This window comes from Apiospora marii (genome assembly GCF_038362585.1).
Source record: "Apiospora marii strain CBS 49790 chromosome Unknown utg000004l_segment0_segment0, whole genome shotgun sequence".
NCBI classification, from domain to species: domain Eukaryota; kingdom Fungi; phylum Ascomycota; class Sordariomycetes; order Amphisphaeriales; family Apiosporaceae; genus Apiospora; species Apiospora marii.
The window spans coordinates 336,651-352,706 of record NW_027117375.1 but is presented as its reverse complement, the minus strand read 5'-3'; the positions used below and the strand labels follow the sequence as shown (position 1 = coordinate 352,706).

At 53.7% G+C, this 16,056-nt stretch overlaps 5 protein-coding genes across 5 annotated transcripts; 2 read left to right on the top strand and 3 right to left on the bottom strand.

Moving 5' to 3' along the window:
• Positions 1 to 1,207: 1,207 nt before the first annotated feature.
• Positions 1,208 to 1,732, top strand: PG985_006047 (uncharacterized protein; the record flags this gene model as incomplete). Its single annotated transcript, XM_066825816.1, has 1 exon — positions 1,208 to 1,732. The coding sequence occupies one exon, from the start codon at positions 1,208 to 1,210 to the stop codon at positions 1,730 to 1,732; it is 525 nt and encodes a 174-aa protein (XP_066685423.1).
• Positions 1,733 to 2,197: 465 nt separating this feature from the next.
• Positions 2,198 to 4,948, top strand: PG985_006046 (uncharacterized protein; the record flags this gene model as incomplete). Its single annotated transcript, XM_066825815.1, has 3 exons — positions 2,198 to 2,251; positions 2,333 to 2,920; positions 2,981 to 4,948. The coding sequence occupies 3 exons, from the start codon at positions 2,198 to 2,200 to the stop codon at positions 4,946 to 4,948; spliced, it is 2,610 nt and encodes an 869-aa protein (XP_066685422.1).
• A 721-nt stretch (positions 4,949 to 5,669) lies between these two features.
• PG985_006045 (uncharacterized protein) lies at positions 5,670 to 6,560 on the bottom strand (the record flags this gene model as incomplete). The annotated part of the gene is made up of 3 exons (XM_066825814.1): positions 5,670 to 5,778; positions 5,859 to 5,940; positions 6,047 to 6,560. The coding sequence occupies 3 exons, from the start codon at positions 6,558 to 6,560 to the stop codon at positions 5,670 to 5,672; spliced, it is 705 nt and encodes a 234-aa protein (XP_066685421.1).
• A 1,675-nt stretch (positions 6,561 to 8,235) lies between these two features.
• Positions 8,236 to 10,814, bottom strand: PG985_006044 (uncharacterized protein; the record flags this gene model as incomplete). Its single annotated transcript, XM_066825813.1, has 4 exons — positions 8,236 to 8,393; positions 8,505 to 9,111; positions 9,177 to 9,704; positions 9,780 to 10,814. The coding sequence occupies 4 exons, from the start codon at positions 10,812 to 10,814 to the stop codon at positions 8,236 to 8,238; spliced, it is 2,328 nt and encodes a 775-aa protein (XP_066685420.1).
• A 1,302-nt stretch (positions 10,815 to 12,116) lies between these two features.
• PG985_006043 (uncharacterized protein) lies at positions 12,117 to 13,322 on the bottom strand (the record flags this gene model as incomplete). Its single annotated transcript, XM_066825812.1, has 3 exons — positions 12,117 to 13,071; positions 13,141 to 13,188; positions 13,249 to 13,322. 3 exons carry the CDS (start codon positions 13,320 to 13,322, stop codon positions 12,117 to 12,119), a joined length of 1,077 nt encoding a protein of 358 aa, XP_066685419.1.
• Between the last annotated feature and the right edge of the window lie 2,734 nt (positions 13,323 to 16,056).

Sequence of the window (16,056 nt, the reverse complement as noted above, 5' to 3'; positions counted from 1 at the left end):
CACAAGACACCGCGAGTACTGCCGCGAGGGTGTGGCTCGGTGGCGAGATCATGCGGGAACAACGGCACTTACCAAGCAGTGAAATTCTTAGGAGGCGTGTCGACGCCGACACTCCGTTCTAACTGATACACGTTCAGATATGTTAGGACCAACTGAATCTGGGGCAATGTGGTTGAGGTTCACCAAGTAGCGAGTGCATAGGTAGGTAGTCTGAGTTTGCCAGAAGTGGTCCAAGCCATGATGTATGACATGCCCCAAGATCCTCACAGATGAAACGTGCACCTAGATCCAGAGGGCTGGTTTCCGCTTCCTCCTCCTCCAGCTGCCACCGTCGCCATCTCTAGACGAGTCATCGCGGCCCCTTCCTTTCTGCACACCACATCAAGCAAGATGCTGACGACCGCACGGGATCGGTGGCTGGCTCACCATTGCGTGTCACAGCAGCACTGCGTCCTCATACCGCACCTGTTCTGTTACTTGGCATGGTTCCGGCATGCATCGCAAACACGACAATCCCAAGCGGCGGTCCTACTCCTTACAATGGCGCAGGCTAAATATGCCGTCGCCGACTTGGCTGCTTGGTAGACATAGCTGCATACACAGTAGGTACCGTGGAAAGGGATAGTCACAGCAAGGAATCATAGCACTGTAATATGACGTGAGGGAAGCTATGCCAGACATGGAGCAGCAGGCTTCCAACAACAACCAAAAAGACCAGGAATCCACTATCTACATGTACCTAAGTCGGGTAGGTAGGTGCTAATCAAGTGCCAAGCTTACCATGCGAGATTCTCGATTCGAACGTGACCCTACGTTCTGATTGGCCGAGCATGCTTTCAATCGGCCGAGGCCTGCATCGCAAGGCCATGTACATTACCGTACTGCATTAATCGAATGGAATGTTGATCACTCCGGGAACCGAAGATAGCACCGCACTTGCTTGCACTCATTATACAGCAATACGCTTTTCTCCACCCACCGCCACACCAAAGAAGTGCCATCGGAAGAAGAAGAAGAAGAAAAAAAAAACAAAAAAACAAACATGTCAGAGCATCCTCGAGGCTCAGGATCAGGCAACAGGGGTTTTTGAGGGTCCTGGGGCCCTGGGGTCCTATTTTTCACGAGTTCGAGTTCGCCCGTATATGAAGATTTGAACAACAATGCATAGAGTTTCCTGGCCTGGAACACACGTCTTAGTTACCGCACGATGGCTCAGGGCTTTCAGCTGCGATTTCAGCGCAAGCCCGGACTATCGACCACGCTAAAGACTAATGCGTCTGATTCTTTGCGTAGCTTGGACAGCCCATGGACCTCTGGAGCTCGAGGGGAAACTATCTCGAAGACCCGTACAGGGTCTAACAGGGATCGCCGCCTGCAGCTAGAGTCCGTGGCGTGCGAGACGCCTGGCCAGCAACTCACGCCTAGTCCCAGCCCGGCCCAATCCACCACCACCCAGCTCGATATCGGTGATACCGTCGACTGCCTGCTCCCTCTCATTGGCGAGAGCGCCTGCCCGGCACCATGGTTCTCCGTCGTCGAGGAGTTGAGACGACCCAGCCCTCGCTTTGCTAACGCCTTCATAGCGAGCGCGGCGGGGATCAGTATCCCTGTGTTATTTGTTGTTAGTGCTGCCGACGTCTGGTTCGCTATATCTGGCCCAGGCTCCCTGCCGACAGGCCAGGTACTGCCTCGTCCAGAGTTTGGGGGTGGAGTCTCTGTAAACACGACCTGACGTCTAAACTGATCTGTTTTGACTCACCCTCTTACTCCTGGAGAACTCAAATCCAATGAGGCTCCCAGCTCGTTAACTTGTTCTAGCCAGTCGGTGGCCGGCAGATGCAGTGAACCTCGCCGCTGAAAAAGAATCCCTGCCGAGTGCTGTTGGCCAAGCCCATTGGGCCATCGTCGACCTGCATTCCTTGGGACTTAGCCTTCGATCAACTGCTTTCGGACTGAACCTTGGGGTGGCTGCTGAGATCTACGCTGTCAGATAAACACTGAAGAACCGCCAACGGCGCGCTCTCGGCCGCTTGCTTCACTCTTGCTGTGGCATCTTTGGGCATCACAACCATCAAAGGACATGTCGTTGCAGCGAGATCCGTCACTATACAATGGAGTCTCTCAACGTCTACGGGGGTGGAAGTCGAAGAAGTCGGACAAGCATGCCACGGCTCACATCTCCACCAACCCAACAGTCATGAGATGGGATGGTGCAGCACGCTCGAGCTCCTCCTGGGACAGTATTCGAAGGGTAAGCAACTACTCAGCCGGCCGGTTTCTGGGCAGGCTCACCATACACATATATACCTACGTATACTTACAAATGGCTTAGGACCCGGAGCTGTGGTATCGGGAGGGCGACTGCTACGTGCATCTCTACGGCAGAGGCCAGTCACAGAGAGGGCCGGCATTCAAAATCCCATTCGCCACTTTGCTTAAGGCCGACTGCTATCCGCTGGTTGAAAAGTACATCTGCCAAGATGTGGTCGAACCATCGGCTTCTACCTCGTCAGGTCGTGAGTATAGCACACGGCATTCGCGGCACAGGCAGTACCGGACAGAGCTCTACATCCCTGCTCCCCCGGGTTTGGACAAGAGCCAGGCCTACCGGTTTCACCTCGCAACGAGGAACTTCTTTGCCTTCCTCTTCAGACGCTCTCTGGTAGGAGAGCACTTGGGCAGTGCACTCATCACCCTCGCTGAAACGATGCACCTGTTCCGCAACCCCGATGTGGACAATCTCTCGGACCTCATGAGCTATATGGACGAAGAAGGCTATCTGTATCTAAAGAGCCAGCCATCCCACGCGCTGGCCATATTACACCTTGCCGAGGTCCTCCAGATCCGAGATTTGTACATCAATGCCTTTGCCCACTGCTGTGGCATGAGCGACCAGTTGTTTCTCGGGCCCGAGTATCAGGTAAGTCCCTGCCTCTACGATACGAGCTGCCAGCAACTCTACTAACACCACCTCCTATAGCTCGTGTCGTCAGTCACACGGCGTTTGATTAGACGTGCCAAGGTGGAAATGGAGTTGAGGCTTGGGCAGATGGGAAGCATGCTGAAGACATTTCTCCAGGATGAGCTCTCCGAAGCCCACCTCGGGCTGAACCCGGGCGCACGAGCACATCTCGAACGATTCCGAACGCTTCTCCAAGGGGTGTATGCTACCAAGTTTGGGTACTACCCACCGCCATCGATCGACCCCCGGACCACGGTATTTGAACTGGACGTGTTTCGCGTCATGAGCCGCGACTTCAAGGCACTTTATCGATACCTTGTCAACGAGGATCTAGACTCTACCCAGGGCGTTCCTATCGTGTCACAAGGAGGGATCTGTACCTTGCAAAGCGTGCAGGCATTCGATACACGCTACCGGTTCACGACACTGTCGAAGCCATTCCCTCTTTTGCCCCAGCTTCAACCAACCACTATATCAAAGAGGACTTCATGGTTCGGCATTTATACCAAGCCTGGGGCCACCCAAAAGGCAAACACCCACGTTGCTCTACTCAAAGCCACCAATCAAGGTAAAATGAGCTTGCTCGAAAACGACTTGGTGCGGGCATATCGAAAATTCGAGGAAGACTCGATATACAATCCCTTGAAGGCCGACCGGTTGGAGAATCTGAGTCCTGTAGACGCCCGGAAAGTACGATGGATACTGGTGTATACCGTCCACCAGTGTCTCCGGCAGGTGATGCAGCCGCCGCCAGAAATCAAGGACGCAGCTGACACTCCGTATCATCTCTGCATCTCGACCACCAATATCCCGCCCTGGAAAGATGAGCTACCAGTGCACCCCAACTTCCAGAAACAGCTGACCGAAATCACGCGCAACCCGTCCATCTCGACCTTACGCTGGAGTGCTTTCTCGGGGTATCAGACACCTCCTCCGACTCCAGGAAGCCCCGATGTGCGGGCGGAGATCAAGCCAGACATCGACTATTTCACCTTAAATCGCCAAAGAAATGCTTCAGACACCAAACTCGTTATCAGCAACCCTAGGACGCCAACAAAGAGATCATCCCTCACGAAGAGCCTGCGAGAGAAACGTCGCTCTCTAGGACTTTTCAAAGGGTCTCAGGCTGAGGCCGCATCACCGCAAACCAACCGCAAGTCGGCTCAGTACCACGAAATCGTCGTTCACGGCTATGGCAACGGTACAAACGGCGTCGAATTTGCATCACAGCCAGTGACCCCAGTGGAAGTTGGGTCAGACTCGTATACCACGCGGTCGTCATCCACGGCCTCCGAGACTGGCGGATCGAATGACGGGACCAACTCGGAGCATGGGACGACCTCGACAAAGGGCACCTCGATCGTCGACTCATCGTGTGTGGAGAGCCCCATGCCCATGACCCCTACTTTGCCGCCAGCGAATAATAGCCACTTTTCGTGGGCTAGCCGGCGAAGCAGCATTTGCGTCCCAGCTCGGTCACGGATCGATGCAGAAAACTTCGACGCCGTCAGCCCCCCGCCGCGGTCCGCGACCATATGCGCCAAGTCGCCACCTCGCCTGCGCCGCCATCTGCAGATGCCAGCGAGGCCGTCCGGCTTCCCGAAGCAGCGATCGCAAAGTGTCCACCACGGCTACCGCAAGTCCATGGAGCCGCTGCCCCTCCAGATCCGGAAGACGTCCAGAGAGGAAGCCGATGCGATCCTTCGTGCCTCGCGCCCGCGGCCTCTACTGGAAACCACGGGGGAGTCAGATGCTACCATCACCACGACCGCTGGTACTGCTTCTGCGACCGTCACTGCTGCTTCCTCCAATGACAATGATGTCCTGCAGACGCCTGTACCATCCAGCCCCACTGTGTGGGATGACATCAAGGCCCTCATGGAAGTGCGTGCCTCGAGGCTTGGGTTTCCGAGCGGCACCGGTGATGACATCCTCCCGGAGTGGGACATGTATGGCCTCGGCGGGCTGACTGAACCCAAGCCTTGACAATTGTGCCCGCCATCTCGGGTTTGACCCTTCATGATCATGACGCTCGTTCTCGGTTGCAAAGGCGATAAAAGCCAAACCAAACAAGAAAAAAAAAAGAAGGAGATAAACTTCTTCACCAGGTTGAAAGGGGGAGCAAATAGATCAGGCAGGCCCATTGGAAGAAAGTATGCCGGGCTATATTGCACACTTCAACCACTTCAAACACTTACACACTTATACACTACAGTTATTATTCCTATTACACATCTATATCTTGATACCCAAACCTTACTCGCTTAGTAATTAATACACCTAGAGTGCTCTTTTTCTTCTTCTTTCCTTTTCTCTTTCTTTCTTTTTACACTCGTTATGGCGGGGCGTTCGAGGAGGTGAACTCATCTAGACGAACTGATGCCGGGGGGAAGCGTGACCAACATCCACTGAGTTCAGGGTATCTCATGCCTGGCGGATGTTCTCGCTCAGCTTCGATGCGGATCGGATCACGTGGAGGCTGCTTCCTCAGATTGTACCAACAATTACTAAAAGTGACGTGGCTACGATTGGATAGAAGCTTAGAACAAACGACTTTCGTTCATATACTTTCGCCGGAAACGTCGAATCATCGTGCAGTGATGAGAGTAATTACACACATTAATGTCCCCCAGGAAGCCTGCATGAGAGGGTATTGCACACATATGCCATGCAGTCCGTGGGTATCCCTTTTCCAGCATCTGCATCCTCAGTCAGACTTAATGCCAGCGCCTCCGGTTGACGCCGCCGTCAGCCCCTCAATGATTTCACTTCCCATCACATAGATCATGTAGGACGGGAAAATGAGCCACGCCCCACTGGAAAACGGGAGAAGCCCTTGTTAGCCCCAAGAATACGACGCGCCCAGTCACGGGGCATAGGAAACTACTGGACTTACTTGGGGATAATCCAAAGAGGAATCAGGTCTTGGATTGAGTTGTGGCCAATATTGTCAAAGCCCGAATAGTACTCGTTTAGCCCTACGCACCAGAGTCAGCAAAGCACCATACAACAAACGACCTCGTGTCCTTTTTTTTCCCCCAATTCCCCCTTTTCCGCGGAAAAGGCCAAAGCAGCAAAACGTACAGTAGAGCACCGTTTTGCTAACGGTCATGACGGCGGCGGTGAAGGCCAACAAGACGGCGATGGCGGCGGGCCGGCCGGTCAGGGCCTTGGTAGCGCCGCGGCCGGCGACGGCGACGTCGCGGGCGCGGGTGAGCCAGAGCCAGAGGTAGGCGAGGTACATGGCGGTCTCGAGGACGTTGAGGGAGCCCTGGGCGGCGGTGAAGCCGTTGCGGGCGTGGTACGATTTCCAGCCGTAGACGTGGTCGACCTCGCCGTACAGCTTGTAGGGCACGTAGAGCGGCCAGAAGAGCGCGCCGCCCTCCATCGTGTGCGGGCGCCCCAGCACGTACACGCTGTCCCAGATGACGAGCGGCAGCGACACGGCGAACCAGAACATGGTCGTGCGGTCCGGGGCGTGCAGCCAGCGGACCCCGGCGGCGCCGACGGGGTTGGTCGTAGAGGGTGCCATGGTCGAGGAGGAGGAGGTACTGGATGGTTGTGTAGCGGCGGCAGCGCCAGAGCGGGTGGTCACCATGGTTCGGCTTAAGTACTTTTTGGTGGTGGGCGCGCGCAACTCGGGTTTCGAGAGTAGCAGAGGTCCGAACGCTTTGGTCGATAACGTGGAAGAACAAGGGCGAAAGGCAATCAATGCATTAAGCAGACGCCGAGGAAAGTGTGAAAAGAGAAAGAATACCGATTCTCCAAACGAACCAGGAACAAGGACGACGCGCCGCCCGCTTGCCACTCGCTCGAAGTAGGACGAAGAAGCTCTCCTCCAGTTACATTCGAATCGCCCCAGCAGGAAGGTGGGCAGACACTCGAATGCGGGGGGCGCCGTTCTGGCGACAGGGTAGCTAGGAGGAAACCATAGTGAGACAAGGGTTCTTCTTTGCGCCCGTCAGTTTGTGTCCGGGCTCTCTCCCATCCGAGATTAGAACGCGGCAGACGATATTCAGCGTACCTAAGTATGTATGTACTACTAGGCTCTGTATTTTGCTCAGGTACATCTTGTGCAAAGCTGGCCACCGTTGCATCTATCTAATGAATTACCACCTTTGAAGCCTGACTAGTGATAACCAACTTTATCCAGCCCTGGCTCAAGTCAGCAAATACCAACCTTATCCAGATTTGACCAAACAGTCGGCTGCCCCTTGAAGTAGTATAAGGGTACAGCGCAGATTCAATTCATGCCTGGGCATCCCTCAGCTCGGTCGAGTCAAGAGCTGTTCAGGTCGCTATACATTCAAGAAACGAGGATGAGAGAGGATGTACGGGTCCCACCATTGCGCAACACCTCCGAGGAGGGAACGTCGCGCAAGTGTTAAAAGTGGCGGCGATCACGAGTTTTTCTGGCAAGCAAATATGAACTGAATCGAGTGAATACCTCGAGACTGATTGATTAATCTTGCGGAAAGTGTAAGGAAGAAAAGGAAGAGAAAAAGAGGCATCGCGGCCATGCTGCCGAGTTTTGTCTGGGTTGGCCCCCCCAGCCCCGCCAAATTGCACAGTCATGTGACTTTATCCAGCTGGGTTTTCTTTTATCTACAAACTTTTTCCCGCCAGGAGCCTCTCTCCTCCAACCTATTTTTCTCAACACCCAAAAACCATACAGCGCCCAGGTCAACCCTCCTCGATGCCTCGACGGTGTCAAGAGTGCAGTTGAAGGATACCACATGGATGGCTCTTGTATGTTTTACCAAGGTGAAGTATCTGCACACTTCCAATATCTGGTTGTATACATATTTCTTATTTTCTTTACTATCTTATATCATGGCTCCTCGTGCTTTGATCGAGTATTCTTATCTGGATAAGATGCGCACAAAGACCAAACCAAACCCACAAAATGCCTACCTCCGCGACTCTTAGTGCGCTGGAGTGTCAAAACTTCTGTTTTACAGGTTATCGTTCAAGTGGAAGAAAAACACCACGGCCTAGACAGCCGGTCCATTCCACCCTGCTGCCGTAGATATCAAAGTGCGGTAACGGGACTAATCTCGGACATACATCTCAACACATAGATAGAACGTTAGCAATGGTGTGAAATCAATTCATATAATGTCATTAAAAAGATTGATCCTACTCCTGTTACAGCTGCGCCTTGCGCCATTGTGCATACATGTCTCGTCATGTCTCGTAACATACAAATCATCCGCTTATATAAATGGACATTCACTCATAAGACATCGGTACAGCATGATGTTCGCTACTACCTAGTACTGGCCATCGAACAAGTACTTCTCGTCCAGAAAGGAGAGCAGAAACCTCGACACCAGCCGCCCCGTGTAATTAATCGAGACGTTGCGGGGGTACGGATGGCTCTCCACGTTTGGCAACTCGGGGTCTGCCACAAGGAAATCCAGCTCGTAGTCTGTAGTGGTTCGAATGGAACCAGTCAGCTCTGCATATGCGTGTGTGTGTGTGTGTGTGTGTGTGTGTGTGGTCCACACAAGCACCAGAAAGGAGAGGTAAGACAACTCACATGAATCACCCTGAAGCAACTCCCTCAAGGTCGTCACCAGCTCCAGCGACGCGGCATCCAGCTCGCCCAGCTCGGCGAAGCTGTCGTCCAGGAGCGGGTTGAAGGGCTTGGTGGACGCGTCGCGCGAGTGCGTCTGGTAGATCTGGTGGAACTGGTAGGCGAACTGCTTGAAGGGCATGTTGTCGATCTCGCGGCAGATGGCACGGGCAAAGGCGCGCTGGAAGGACAGCGGCGTGCCCGGCACCGCGCGGTTGCGCAGGTCGACCTCGTTCTGCGACACGACAAAGACGTCGGCCGCCGTCTCGACCGATTCCATGAAGAGGCAGAGCACCAGGAACGCCGCCAGGCAGGGCGCCCACCCGACCCGCGACTTGGGCTTGAGCGACTTGGAGAAGCCCTCGAACAGCGCCGTCACCTCCTTGAGCAAGTGCTCGTCCAGCATCGCCTTGACCTGCCGGTTGAGCAGCCGCGGCGTCACCCAGGGGATGTTGCGGGGCACCAGGTTGGTGCTTTGGAGCGCCGCCAGGGAGGCGTGCGTAATGCAGAGATGCCGTGTCAGGACGTAATGCATGGCGTAGATGGACAGGGCCTTCTTGACGATGGTGGACTAGGAACTTCGCGTCAGTGTCACCATCAAAAAACTGTGGGCTGCGCTGCCCAGATGGTACTCACATCGGATCGCTGGCCGTATATCTGGACGGCCCTGAGGATCTTTCGCGGCAGTTCCGTGTGGCGGACCGAGTCCGTGACCTGCTCGGCGTATTGAGGATCGAAGATGAGAGAATGGACGTAGTCTCTTGCTTTCCGCCTGACATCCTCGCGGACCGCTGTGTTGTCGAGATCTATCCCGATGGGCACGGCGCCCCTCGACTCCAGCTCGAACGAGTTCACGCCGGCGTTCATGTGCCAATGCTGCAGGACCTCGGGGCTCTTTGCCGTAAAGAACGAGGCCCGAAGGGTGAGGGTCGACTGAAAGCGGTGGCCGGAGAAGAGCTCGACAGTGCATGTCTTTTCCCCGCCGCCTACGGTGAAACCTTCGACGTTTTCGCTGATGAACTTGGCCATCTGGTCCTTTTTGAAGTGGCTGCGGATGAAGTCGGGAAACAGGACTGGGAGGAAGTCCTGGAATTGCCAGCATACGATCTGGGGTAGCTGGTGCGTGAGCTTCTTGCAGTTCTTGCAAGGCCGTTCCTTGTCGCACTGTTATCATACACGAGGGACCGGTTAGCGATGCCCTAAGCTTTCTCGGGACGGATCGTGTTGAAGAGCTCGTACCTTCACTTTTCGACTGTGACAACAGAAGCAGGCCCCTAGCCTCCTCACTTGAAGAGCGCTCTCCTTGGTGTCGTTTGCTAACGGCCCCTTTCTCCCTCTCGCCGTCGTCCGCATGGCGTCGAAACACTCATAGGGGTTCGGCTTTCCGGCCGAGGCGTGGATGAGATTAGGAGTCATGATGACGAACTTGTTCACCGGCTCGGGTTTCTTCTTCTCGATCTTACCGGCCCCTTTTATTCTTCGAAACGGGGCTTTGCCGGCCGGTTCTGCTTTGACATCTGTCCAACGCGGGCTCAGTGATAGCTGTGAACTGCTGCTTGGAACAGGCGAGGTCTGGGGCGAGCAGCTCGAGGCTCCCGGCGAGGCGTTGAGCCCGGACATGGCGAAGGGGGTTTCATTGCTGTTCTTCAAGTTGGTCGGGTCCCATGGCGGCACGTCGCTGTTGTTGCGAAACTGCGGGGGTATACCCAGGTCGATGGGCTGCTGCTGCTGCTGCTGCTGCTGAGACATTTCCATGCCTCCTATGTCTTCTAGCGAGTTCAAGTCTGCCATATTCCCCATGCTGCTCGGAAAGGCATTGTAGAAGGGAGGCGACAGGTCGAAGTCGGGGTTGTACTGGTCATTGAACATGAAATCCTGGCCTGCCGCGGCCAGCTGAGCGTCGCTCGGCAGGCCCGTCAGGAACTGCCCTTCCATGCCTGCGGATGCTAACATTGAAGCATTGGCCTGGTCAGTATATGAGTCGGAATATACTTGTTGCTGCTGCTGCTGCTGCTGCTGCTGCTGTTGTGGCGGTTGCTGGTGGTGGTCATTCAGCTGGAGCGGCGAGACGGCGGCGGGCCCAGGCGAGGAGTGCTCGAGCTGGTCCGGGAAGCCCACCAGACCCCAGCTGTTCAGACTACCGCTGGCGGGGCTGGGGAAGAAAGCAACGGATCCAGGGTTCGACTCAATATACTGCCATGATTCTGCCTCGTCCGCCGAGTCGGGGTGCTGGAAGCTGCTCCCGGACGGCGATGCAGATGCGACCGAAGCCATGATTCAGCTGGCCTGGTGGAGTGGGCGCAGAAGAAGACAGGAAACCTTGCTCTCCACGAAACGGATGTGTTATCCAAATGCAAGTCTGCCGTTATCTTCTAATCTTCCTCTTTCTGTTCTTACCAGATGCGAGGGGCTTGAGGGTTCTAGCGGCTGGCGTAGACGTAATCTATGGCTGTGCTCGATTCGCGAGGATCGCTGTGCGCGATGGAGGCGAATCAAATTGATGGCTTTCACGTAGCCTGGACAGCCTTCAACGAGGCCAGAGTGTCGTATATAATATACTAGATGATGTGGACTGCCGCGATCAGAACTCTACAAAACATTGATATTCAGAACATTCTATTGTACACAATCTGATTTCCAGAGCATGGGGAGGACGCGGGCCTGTTCATCTTTAAGGGTTCCTGAGAGCAGAATGCGCTTGACTCGAAGAGATCACCGACGTTGCGGGCGGCAGTGCCAGCTAAGCCCCTTCGGGATTCGGTCGATCGTCCAAACACCAAGGTACTTTGTACCTGTCCCGCCCTGCCATTCAATGATGCGTGTCACCAGAGCCGTCATCTCTTTACCGACATCTCATGTGAGTAGACCGAGTCAAGCACGTGCTCCTTCTGGCTTAATGATAGGCCTACATAACTCCCAAGAGTTCTGGTGGGCTATATACCTACTTTACCAACCTGTATGCAGGTCTACTTTGGGTACTTATATAGCAGCACCGCATCACATATAGCGAGCAGGTAGGAGAATAGTGGGTGTGCAGTTTCACAAACAAGATGTTATACATTTACTACCTGTTAATGATCTCGTTCCAGCTGGCTATGCAAGTAGTCATATAGCCAAGAGAGATACTCGATGAGGGCAATTGGCTGCGCCTCCAGCCCACGCCGTAGCAAATCCTCGAGTTGCGCCTGGGCAACTCCTTGTGCTGGTTTCCATATACTGTTCCGTCCTAATCCTGGCTTCTGTCCTTGGGATAAGCGCTTCATTCAACCAAACGAAAACAACCGCTCGAAAAGAGGGCGAGAAACATGAACAGTGTAATAAAAAAAAGTCGTCAAAGCTTCGTTCCAAACGCCCAACCCCATCCCTCCCTCCCTCCTTCCTTCCTTCCTTCCATCCATCCATCCATCGGATATGCATTGCGCACATCTATGATTCGTCACGCCCCGTTGCGTTGGGTGTGTGTTTTTGAAGTCCGTGAATAATATCATAATTCTTCATATGCGTGAATCGTAGTAACGTTTGTGGTGTCATGAGAAGCACCTCTCATGGTTCTGGGTGCCCATGTGCCCTGTTTGTTTAGCGAAACCGAGCGTGAGCCGCGGCACTTCGCTCGTCAATCTGACGTTGGGTAGAAACGTAAAGGTGGTCCAAAAAGTCCATGGCCGCGGCGTCTTTGAGGATCTTGGCGACCTGGATGCCTGCGCTGATCAGTTGCAAGATGTTCCGGTCGTCTTTCAGAGGGCGCGACTGGTGCTTCGCTGCGTGCCTCATCTCTAGTGAGTTTTCCAAAATGGTCACAAACTGCTTGATTTGCCCGTTGTATAGAACTCTGGCGGGTATTCTCCGCTTGGTCGCCAGTCTCTTCAGAAGATAGACCCATTCGGTCCATTCACCTACACAGTCTACCGTCAGCTTCTGCAACAATTGAGCAAACACGGCGCATCCACAGCACAACTTACGGTCCGAAGGTCGCTCCACAGGCCGAACATCCTGTGTCAAGGGGATCGGAAACTGATACTTTGCGACAAAGTCAAAAGCACACTGGGACAGGCGATCGTTGACCTGTGTAAGAATGTGGTCTTGCTCCTGCACGAGGAGGTGCGTAGGGAGATGGGGCAGCTCTCGCTCCTGCGATGCGATGTACTCGGGGTGCGGTCGCTTCAAAAACTGGTGAGGCCCGTCAAACTCGTCGCGGTTGGAAGGTCGCCGCTGGGGGCGCCCCTTTGCGCTGTTCCTCGACGAGGAGCCGACCGCCGCGCTTCCCATGTCGCCATCTAGGCCATTGGGGGACACAACAAGATCGTCAAGGGAGTCGTGTGGCGAATAACTGCCTCCGGCCTCCCACCCTGGGGGGCTTGGGCCGCCATACGATCCGAAGGTTGCGGTTGAGTTACTATAGGTCGCGGATATCGGCCGCGGGTTGTAGGTTGGTGACGATGAATATGCAGGCTCGATGCGTCCGATTGGGCCAGCTGTACTGACAGCTGCAGGTACGCCATACGAAGAGCCTGTTCCGGGAGGATAAGAGACACTTCAAGATGCACGGTTACTTCCTGCAGTCCAAGTAGCGATGGAGGGTTGTCTCTGCCGAGAGCCTTACCTCGATCTGTGGTAGCCACCATTCATATAAGGGTCATCATAGACAACGCTTGAACCGGTTAGTCTTGATACGTGATGTACTCCAATAGGCAATGCTTTCTGGTCGCACCTGCGGGAGGAATTCCATAGATCCGTTCGAAATCCGTTCGACATTGTCTGGTACAGCACGTCTGCTCTGGCCATTCCTTTAACGAGTCCTGTAATTCAAAAAAAAAAGTGCCACCTCGAAACCTAGTCCGAGAGGTAGAATGGCATCAAGATGTACCTCTACAGATGGGCTGAAGAAGTACTCCTCTTGGACGGGAAGCTAGGTCCTGGAGCTTCCCTCTGACGAGAAGAAAAAATAACAATGGGACAAAAAATCCGTGCTAGAACGTCCAGAAGACCTGGGGATCCACGGTCGAATAGTGCCTTTATCCGGGGTATACTGGTATATATCCTATAGCGGTGAGGTATCGTGACTCCAGGTGGACGAACAATCCTTGGGGATATCACCAACACACTTCCTGGTAAGTTGTCCTTTGGGGGCTGTAAGAAGATGAACGTTGAGCGTCACTAGACTTTACTCGACAGTCAGGTCCAGCAGAGTGTCCTTTCCGGCAGTGGACAAGCTCGGTCTGGGGTCGGATATATTATAAAGAAATTTCTTCGAGACGCTGGCGCTTTATGTTCGCGGCCGCAGCGTGGATTCAATGCACCGAGGATGCCATGATTTCGCCACTCTGATACTGGATGTATCCAGGTCAGTAGCAGAGCAAGCGAGCAGCGCAGGCTAGGATGATCGTTGCCCTGAACTGGAGCGCAATGGGACTTCTGGCCAGGTGACGTGCAGCCCGATTGCGTCTCGGCGACTAGAAGATTCAGTGCTGGCAGGCATCTGGCAGCAGAAGCGCGCCTAGAATGGGAGCGAATCTACGCTGGGCAATGCGCCCCGAAAAGAAGGAAGACTATGCAGACCATAAAGTGTTGCTGGCATTATTACCAGGTGCATCCCGGGACGTGTTGCAACATCAGTCTGGAACTATGCTGCTTGGGGACTGTGCCATCCCGAGTTTGCGGAGACAATTGTCGCCCATCACCGTGTTGCGAAGACGATAAGGCAGCGATTGGGCAGCCCCGAGCCGGTTTGGGCCAAAAGGCACGATACAGCAGTGGGTTGGCTAGACACGGCAAGAGCAGGGACAGCCTGGCCAGCGAATGAGCGGTGTCAAAACAAAACAGTTGGGCACAAAAAAAAACCAAACCACCAACAAGGGGGGGGTTGCACAAGGACACACGCCCAACTTGGGCCAATCTCACCATCGACATCTTGCTCGCACAAAGAGACCCAGGAAACCGGGCGGGTCGAGAAGAGGAATACAGCAGGTCTGGCCAAGAAAGAGGGGTGATGAAGGGCATAAATTTAGGTTCTCGGGTGCATGCATTCAATGGTCGCGCCCCCAGTGAGCGTGAGAGAGCTATTGTGAGAGATGTACGTAGATGGCAGCCTCGCCGGAAGAGATCGTCTGTCTAAAGAGAGGGGGGATCTCAAGCCCAGCAAGTTTTGCTATTACAGTAATCAATATGAATATGTAGTGTTCCAGTGTGAGGGGTATGGGGTGGTGTGGTAGTGGGTTGGTAGGACCTCCCTCGAAGAGCATGCACCGGAAAACGAGGGGGCGAGTAACCGACCTAAATAACACAGAAGATGCGAAAGCAAGTCATCTAATAATATTCTAGGGAAGGAACATGCGAATTTGACCAGAGATGAAATATATAAACAACACCTAGACACAGACAGAGCCGAGCATATGTCTAAGTAGATACCTAGCATGCATTGTGGTAAACTCCGGTCGCGTCACTGTGTGATGGATTGCTTGGTCAGAACAGTAAACGGAAATTGGGCGGCCGACCTTAGGTAGCACCAGGCAGCCAGGTATGAATTAGCTCAATGCCTCGGGTGCAGCTTGCCAGCCTTCTACGAGAGGTACGAGCTACAGAGCTACGAGCGAGCAGTAAGCCGCCGACAGCGCCGAAGCCCGGCGGACCCGCCTCGACGTGCAGTAAAGGACAGGCCATGCTGCATACAGTTCTGACTGGAATATCCCCGTCCCAAAGCAGTACTTGCTGACCATACAGTAACTCTCTAGACTCTGGACTTGCCGGGTTCGTCGTAAACATATGCCAATGAAAGTCATCGAGTCAGCCATGAACAACAGGAGGAGCCTGCCTCTAAGAGGCTCAAGCCGGACATACATACATACATACCTTATGTATGGACGTTGGGAGCCACCCCACGATCGGATAATAATTAGTAATCTAAGAAGCTGACTCCAACGTTTCTTTCCACGTGGATACACAAAGGTGCCCGTCAGATTCTTACCCGCTTCCCTCCTACCTACCTACTAAGAAGGTAAGTACACACCTAAAATTGCACACTATTTCAGCTGCCGGGGCGAGTTTGGCTAGCTTCCATTCAATTCGGCTGCCTGGAGGCCCAGCAAGCCACAGTGTTTCTAATTGTATTACGAAATCAATGTCTGGATGCTTATCATTCTTTTCCCATGTCAGCTCTCTCTCAATATAATCCCCGCTGCGCATTTGTACTCCTGGGCCTATACGTGGTGTCAGGCTAAAGTTTTAACGCTCCGTAACGTGTGGAAGAAATAGTATTTACGATACGACTATACCTAATTCGGATTCGCTTTATAACAATTATTATATCTAAGCTTACCTAAACGCGATTAGCTTTAAAACATGCACTGACCGGGAACCGTGAGGAGCGCCTTAACTTACCTATTATATTTAGTAACTTACCTATTATATTTAGTAATTGGAAAATAAAGTAGATTGGTTTCATCGTTACTCGTCCACCTTGCCTAGATGTGACCCCCCCCCCCCAAGTCTCCTGCATGTTTATAGGGCTGATTATCGACAT